Source organism: Pygoscelis adeliae, unplaced genomic scaffold, assembly GCF_000699105.1.
Source record: "Pygoscelis adeliae isolate BGI_AS28 unplaced genomic scaffold, ASM69910v1 Scaffold36, whole genome shotgun sequence".
NCBI lineage: Eukaryota > Metazoa > Chordata > Aves > Sphenisciformes > Spheniscidae > Pygoscelis > Pygoscelis adeliae.
Window position 1 is genome coordinate 4,264,106 of NW_008824934.1, and position 8,519 is coordinate 4,272,624.

The 8,519-nt window shown below is 44.8% G+C and overlaps 1 protein-coding gene across 1 annotated transcript; it reads right to left on the reverse strand.

Annotated features, from left to right (window-relative positions):
• Positions 1-6,705: 6,705 nt before the first annotated feature.
• Positions 6,706-8,221, reverse strand: NPPC (natriuretic peptide C). Its single transcript, XM_009325222.1, has 2 exons — positions 8,129-8,221; positions 6,706-7,011 (listed from the first exon to the last, which is right to left on the reverse strand). Exons 1-2 carry the CDS (start codon positions 8,219-8,221, stop codon positions 6,706-6,708), a joined length of 399 nt encoding a protein of 132 aa, XP_009323497.1.
• Between the last annotated feature and the right edge of the window lie 298 nt (positions 8,222-8,519).

Below are 8,519 nucleotides of genomic sequence, written 5' to 3' on the forward strand. Positions count from 1 at the left end.
GACTGGCGTCTGTCCCGGGTCCTGAACGCCTCGCGGCCCTTCGCCCGCAGCGGCAGCCCTTCAGCAGCCGCTGCCAAATGTATTTTTAAAGCGATGTAGCCCTTCTGTCCTTAGTGGCACCCCGTACCGGTCCGCCGTGCCAAACTTGGCACTGATACCAGCGGCTTAGCCCATGGGACCAGGGGCGCGTGTAGGACGCTACCTGGAATTAACCGCAAGCCCAGTGCCCACCTCCTGGGAGGATTCACAGCTAGCAGGGGTGAAGCTGTCGGGAAAGGCGTCCCAGCTCACTGCCACGGTCCCAGAGCTGGCATCGGTGCCTGACAGTGCCTCTCCAGTGCAGCGTGGAGGGTCACTGGACAGATCACTGTCCTGGAAGGATGCAGCCACCATCCTTCCTGCTGCTGCGACCCTCCGGCAAAGGCTTGTCCAGACCGGCTGGGATGCTCTGGCCAGGGTCGGGACTGAGCCCTTAGGGCAGAGGGAGAGGAGCGCTTTGGAGAGGATTTCTGCATCTTCTGACCGTGTGCTACGCCGTGACCGAAAAAACACTCACAAAAGGCAAAGCAGGCTTTGTACAAAAGTTTATTGCTCCATACCCCACCCCCGCGGAGGCTCCGGGGGGAGCCTGGCTGGCTGGCTGCTGGATACCGGCCTGGAGGCTCAAGAAGCGCTTGGGAGGCCGTCGCGGCTTCAGCTTCTCCCTCTCCTCCAGAAACCTGGGAGAGAAGGGCAGAGAGCTGCTGGGGGAGCCGCTCCGAATCCTATCCTATCCTATCCTATCCTATCCTAGCTCGGCACCGTGTCGCTGCTTTGCCCATGGATGCCTCTCCTTATATCCCCACTCTCTGCCCGGAGGGAGCTCAGCTGCCTCCTGCCAGATCCCCGCAGGAGCCGGAGTGCTGCACTCTGCCCCCCAGCTTCGATAAGGGAACTGGTTACAACTGGCCCCACAGGTGACCCTCCAGGAGAGGGGGGTCCCCTGAGTGCAGCAAATCCTCCAGAGAGAACTGCCCCAAGTCATCTCCTCCTCTCCTGGCAGCACTCATTTTCCCAATGATTTCCTCCCCCTCCACTCTCCATCACTGTTAGGTAGGACCTGATGCAGTGAAAGGACCTTGCACTTTCTGCCTGTTTGCTCTGTCCCACATCTGCAGGCACGCAGGAGCTGTGAGCTGGCCCAAGCAGGGGGTTGATTTCCCCTCCAAGGGGATGAAGGATGGGTCATTTCTCCTGCATGGGGGAGAGAAGTGGGGGGAATCAGAAATTTTCCTCTGTCTGCAGCAGCTCCCAACAGCTTTTTCTTCTCTGTATACATACTTCTGTGCTATATGAATAGACCACATCCTGAGATTTGGGTTTAGGAGATTTCCCTTCCTTGCGAGTTCACGCGATGATGGTTCTTGCCTTCCTCTGGCATTGTCGGCAAACCCTTCCCTCTATAGCTAAGAGGCACTAACCTTTTAGTGGCCTAAGTCTGCCTTGAGCGATGGTATAGCTGACCACTTTGCTGTAAACATTACTTGCTCTCCAGCCATGCCTTGGCTACAGCAGTGAATCAGTCACCACCCTCTCCTCATATCCCACCATCTTTCCCATAAACGATGGTGTGTTCATCCCCCACAGCTTGGGTTGGAGTGAGAAATTCCTGTGGAGCAAATGTTCTTTGCAGAAAGCCCAGGGGCCTTGCCCAAAGAAAGAAATTTTGTAGATCTTTGGATTTAGGCTCCCCAGATAAAAGTGTCTGAATTACCAATTTGGTGACTGTAACAGGCAGCCTGTTTGTATGAAACTTTCTCTTATTTTGCCTCAGAGCTTTACAGCAGTTTCTTATTAACTTTCAGTAAAACTTTTCGGCGTCTCTCCTATGTGAGTAGCAAATTTCAACTATAAATGAGTACAATTTCCACTGATCCCAGGGTGCAAATCAAGATGATCCTGTTAGATCCTTACAGAATGAAAGGCAGAACCCATGATATTGAGTGGGTAGAGCAACAGACAGGGTCCTTTCAATCACTGTCCGGGTAATACCGAAGCAATTACACCAAGTCTCTGCCTTCTGCCCTCCTCGTTTGCTTAGCCAGTACACTCATAAATCTCTCTGATTTTACTTGACATGCAGTGATTTCTGCCTGGGCCTTTATTTTGGAGACTGTCCTAAAGCTCAGCAAAACCAAAGAAAGCCTTTCCTCTGAGTTCAGAGGGTTTTGAACCAAGCTGATATGGACTTACTACTGCTGGGTGCTGTATGAAGAAGCAACCACATACATTATGTTTTTACATCTCCTTCCTCCACTTTCTTGTCCTTCTGTTCCACAGATCTACCTACAGCTGACATAATTTATCTTAGATTGGAAGCAAACTAGCAGTATCAGCTGGTGTGGGACAACGACCTCTGCATCCAGCAGTCTTAACAGTTGGCAAGCGGTTTTGTTTAAAGCATCACAGCAATGAAGAATCTGGCAGAGAAATGAGATGCATGTTTTGAAAGTGCGGTACGTGAATGAAGGAAGCTTGCATCAGGAGGGAGTGTTATGTTAATACAGAATAAAGGCAGATAGCTAAGGTGAGGATGTGCGTCAATCATCCTTGATTTTGTGTGTAGTAAAGACAGACAGGAGTGGAAAGGGATAAAGCGGTGAGAGTGTATAGGCTCTGTGTGATGACCAAGGGAAATAAATACAACTTAGCCCTCTAATAATAAACTGGGCAGATTTGAGTCTTGGATGAGACCAAGTCTTGATTGCTGCCTAACTTATAAACAGGTACCCAAAAGCAGACACATTTGAGAAAGATATCTGTATCTTTCTTTCTGTGTAGGAGTAATTTTATTGCAGGCTTTGCTCCTCAGCAACTTCTGTAATCCTAGTCTGTAAATTCATGCACTGCTGCTTAATGGAGATGGAAATGACACAGCTAGAGATGAGCTTCCCCATCTGACTGGCATGCTAACTTCAAAGGTTAGCTTTGATTATTTAAATGCTAATAGAACTCAGCAAATTACCTAAAGTACAAACACACCTGGCTTCAGTCTTAGGGGTCTAATTATGGAGCCTTTTATGTGAAATAAATTGTTCTTGCTTTCTGAAAAGTGGCTTTTTAAAATGTCCACACAAAATGCCAGGTGATGGGATGGCACATTACCAGCTCAGCCTCTGTGGAATTTGAGCTCTTATCTGTTTCTTATTCATCTTCTGTACGATTCTCTTCACAAGTGCTCATAGCTCAGTCTTCAACCTCCTCTGACCTCTGTTATTTTATCCACAAATAATTTCAATGACCCACAGTTTATGCTAGTGTAGCTGAGTTTGGAAACAGGCTGAGGATGTTCAGGAAACAAACTCCAGTAGCACTTACCCTTCATTGGATTTTCAGGGTATTCAGCATTGAAATTTCAACATCAGGAAGCTTTTATGCCTATGAGAATGTGCCTGCTCCTAGGGTTACTGAGAGCTGGGAGCAAGCTATCAGATCCAGGATTATTAGGAAGGAGGCTGTAACCTTCCCATTAGCACCAACTGTCACAAGATACTAGCTTTTCATTGTTTGACACCGTAATGTCCGTGGGCTGTGTGGATTAACCTTTCCACCATATAGGTTGCACCTGGGCAAGCCCAGGGGCTAGCACACCTGAAGAGGGACTCTATTTAAGAAAGCTGGATGCTTCCTGTCAGGTTCCTACAAGTAAGCATGTCTGCTTTTTCTCAGTGTAAATAAGTTGTTGTGTATTGGGGGAAAAGAAGTGAAAAATCTCTTCCTGACTGTATGAAGGTGTGTTAAGTTAGAATAATGAATCAATAATCTCTTTGCTCGTGTTTGTGCAGGGCAGAGGTCTTTGTACGATGGAAGCTACAGCAAGGGAGAGTATTATCTGTATGGCCCAACAAGACTCCAGACCTCCAGGAGAATTTGTGCATGAATTACTGTGCAGTCCATGGGGCTCCATCTAGAAAAGCTGTTCACGCTGATCAGATTGCAGCATTAGTTTTAAGACACGCGTAGCCTGCCTATTGATGTGTGAATTATGCTGAAAACTGATTTATTCTTTCATCCTCCGCTCCCCACTTTAATTCTTCACCTGACTAGTGAAATGCTTCATTTTCTTGTTGTTTTGCTTAGGAAAGGCAACACAGAGTATAATAAATTCATTATATGGACTATTCCATTGTTTGAGAGCTTGTACTCACAGGTGCCTATGTAAGCGATGAGACCATTCCTTGCCAGCAAGTGTCTGTTTAGGGCATTTTCAGTGTTGCTGCTGCTTTGTTATCAAAGTTAATTTAAAAAGAGCAAGTAGCAAACAGCATAAGACCTAAGAAAAACTATTAACTGGAGAAGCCTTCAGGATATGTTGTTGAATTTTCTGCTCAGGATTTCTGTTGATAGCCTCGTAACTACTGGTCTGAGGGAGAAAGATTCTGGAGGATGGAATAGCCATAGGCAGGTAGAATTAATGGTAATTTCTAAATGTGCAGGAGATATTGAAAGGGTAAAAGTTTGCAAGAAAATATAGAGAGAAGCTGTTGGTAGCTTGTGCAAGGGGTGAGTAACTCCATTAACAAGTCATTCTGTGCTTTCTGATCTCTGACAGTCAGCTCTTAAGTGTTGAGACGTATGTTTATGAGCTGCTGGTACTGATGTCCTTCCTAGAGCAAGTCTGTGATTTCAGAGTGGAAGGTATACATTGAAAATAGCATGAGAGAAGAACAAAGCTTTCTCTAGTTTGGCTCTGAATAGCTTTCCAACAGGTCCTGGATTGCCTTCATTCTGTGGGAATTGTGGTTAGAAGGAGCAGAACCAAATCATAGTTTAAGTGATTGAGGCAGACCCAGAAACTAGACCTTTAGCTGCTCTGTGCAAACAGGCTTTCTTAATGAGAGCTGAACTGCGAGAGATTCAGAGCACGTGCAGTTAGAGGCTTGCTGATGAACTTGCTTTGCACAGATGTTTGTGCTCCATGTTGCAGTTTATATCCAGGGGTCCTGTTAGGAATAGGCTTATTACCAGAATATTTTCTTCCAGGAGCATCTGTCTTGTGGGCAAGAAAATGGGAGGAGTACAACTGTGTAGCCCATCTGTCCACTCCAAGCAGAAGACTGGAAGTGAACAGCTGTGCCTTCATTTGCGACCGTCAGTGTAGACATTTGTGTGAGCAGCCTTAATGATTTCCATGGAGCTGCTTGCAGAGTTCAGCTCTCATCAAAATCAGGATAGCACAGTCATGATCTTGGCAAACCAGCCTTCATACAGAATTCGTTGGCTCAGGATGTTTGCCAAGTAGCTGGTCTCTGATCTGTTCATAGTTAGGTTCATTGAATACTTGGTTTGCTTAAAAAATAGAACTGGTCAGATACATTTTTTTGTATAATCTTGACTTTACTTTTTGTTAGAAAAATGCTTTGCAATATCTGAATCTGCCTATGGAAGAGTAGGGTGCCCTTGAACTTTCTTCAAAGAAGGGTAGCTTTTTTTTTTTTTTGGACAAGATGAGATATACTAGTAAGAAACAATTGTTTTTATTTTTGTAAAATGCAGCTCTCATTCCTCTGTCAGTGGCAGATCCAAGTGCAGAGTAACAGCTTTCTGCTGATGTCAAGCTAAGACAGCTACCCTTTTAGTTCAAATTGTGGTGGTCGAAGACTTGGGGCTTTGTGTTCTGGTTTCTGACAACTCTCTTGTGAAGGTGGCTATGTCAGTCTTGTTCCTGTTATACTTATGTTTAGATAGTAATATCTTAACTTTAGAAAGGTTTTTCTGGCAAAAAGAAGGGCTTGTTTGATTGTGTGTCTTTTTTTTTTTTTTTTTAAGAGCAGCCAAAAAGTCCTTTTTACCAGAAAGCAGCCCTCTGAAATGCTTCTGAATTCTAGTGGATTGTCTCTAACTGCAAACTGGGGCATTGTTTCAGTCTCAGGAATGATGCATGAAAGAACCACAGCAAAGGCTTGACAAATTATGGAAAACAGTTTATTATCTGTGACATAATGAGACTTGTTTATTTATACATTTAGTACACAAACAGTACAAATATTTTTGTAATTAAATTTCATATAGATGTTCACAAATTATTACTCTGATACAAATAGGCAGTACAGCAATGGTGTATTCTATTGGCCAAGTAATTCAGGGGAGAGATGGGGTGCCATTTGCTCAGTGTATCATGTAGTAGGTGGATTGATGGAGCCAATGTGAATAAGGTCTGAATATCTCACGGAAAGGCAACAGGTCCTTTGAAACCTCAAAGTCAGTCCTGTCAAGAAATCAGAGGAAACAGTAAAAGAAAGAGAAGTGGACAGGATTTCACGCATGGAAATTAACTGATTTCTTACTGTTCTAGGGCCAGGTTCAGCTCCACAGTTCTGCTCAGAGTTTCTTTGGATTGACACAAGCATCCCCGGGGAGCTGGTGAAAACCTCTCTGATCTGGCTTCTGTGACAAGATGAAATGCATACAGCTGACTTGGAGAAAGGAGTGAAAGCAGGTAAAGCAGAGATGTGGCATTCACAGGTTTTAAGTATACATCAGATGACAGTGAATTCTGAGGATGGTAAAATTAGTAAACTAATTGTTTGCGATAGGAGGGTAAAAGTTACTTTAAGGCACCATTTCCTTAAAGTTGAATTAAATCTGCTCTTCTGTGTATTTATGGAAGTTATACATGAACACACAGTCCACCTGCCTCTGGCTTTCTCTTACCATGGTAAGCAGTCAGCATCCCAGTCCACTCAGTGACCCAATTCTGTCCAGCTTGACACCAAAACAGCCCCTGGAGAGGCCCTTTTTGCTTCTGCCTCGGTATCTATGGGGTAAACTTAAGAGGTCGCTGAAGAACCTCTGGACAGCACTGTCACCCATGGACATGCTCTCAGGCTGGTCCCTGGTGTTTCGGGTCCACTGGAATTCAGCATCTTGCTGATCAAAGGCACCTGTTGGGATCATGTCATCTTGCTCATGGTCCCTTTCTTCTGAGACCAAGGGATGCTCCAGGTCCTCATCTAACAGTTTGGACAGACTCTGAAAAAAGGGAAAGGTAGATGGTGGAGAGGGAGGAGAGGAGAAAAAGGAGGGGTTCTGGGAACTCTGTCATTATTTTTGTATAAGCCATGCTCAGTGCTAAGTTTGGAGAAACTTCTTTTGAACATTTATTAAAAGATGAAAGTACTGAAGTGGTTTCTGAAGCTGATGATGGTTATCTTTAGTTTCTTCTGGCTCACCAAGCTGCTCTGAGCTAACACTGTATGCTCTCTCAAAATGGTCTAAGGCTCTATGCTGTTACCGTATTCTGTAATTCTGAGCTGACAAACTGCCAGTTAAGTCTTTCCTGGAGCTGGGGATTTGGGGTATCGGATAAACTGTGAAAGACGATGAAAGAGGCTTGGTCAAGAGCTAATAAGGAACAAGAAAAAATGGTTGATACCTTGGAATAATAAGAGAAGTGATGCAATGATGGGAGACATGCTGAAATTGGTGCTAGAAGGGTTATATATTTCTTTACAGATTGGGAGGCTACTTCATATTTGGGAATATCAGATCCCTAGTCAGGTAGCTGAAATATGTTTTCCTAATGACTTGGAATTCCTTTGCACACAAGTACACACAGACACACATGCACACGCACTTTCTCTTTTTCTCATGTTCTACCTCTGGGACTCGCAAGCAGGGACTGCATTACTGCACTACTGAGCTGAGAGGGAGATCATGCAGGTACAATCCATTAATTCCTGTTTCAGCTTAAACCAAGGGCTTCAGGCAGGAGCATGCAGGTGACTGCTCTAGGGCTCTAGATTGGAGTCCTTCCAGAAAAATTCCTTTTACTCCACAAGTTTATTGCTCCACTTGGTCACAGGATGACCCTAAATCTGCAATCCCCAAATTGACCCCACAGGAAAAAACATTTTCCTTTCAATTGCCTCATGTGATCAGAAATTTAAATCCAGTAATCAATTACTTTAGTTTCCCTCCATTTAATAACTCTGTGTCTGCCCACCTCAGGGTTCCTGCTGTCATGATCTCTTTGAGCGTCTCCTACTGCTTTAGCTGGGGTTGGAAGAAACAGAGCTAATCTGAAGTAAGTCTAAGTCCTAAAGAAGCATCAGCTTCTTTCAGTTCTATTGAGCAGCCAGTCACTTACCTGTAAGCTGGAAATGGGCCTGGCCCTTGCCTGGTTTTGACTGACAATAAGCAGCAGAAGGAATCCAGGGCAAAAAAGAAGTTTTGGGTTCATCTTCACGTTTCGTGTCTCTGATTCCTCCTCCCCTTGAGTCTCTCCAGTTCAGTGTTGCTCTGTGTCTCCAGCTACCAGCCTTTATATCTTCCTCCAACCCCTCCCAAGTCTACCTTTTGATTTCCTGGCAGTGCAAGGATTGGTTTGAGGTTCTGATCTGTTTTCATTCTCCCAGGAGGAGGAGGGAGGAAATAGTTCTCTTTTCTGATAGTGAATAAAAGGAGTATTTTACACTTAAGCAATGCAGCATCATTCTGTTGCTGTGAATCTGAAGGTCTCTGCAGCCTGCTGTCTTGGT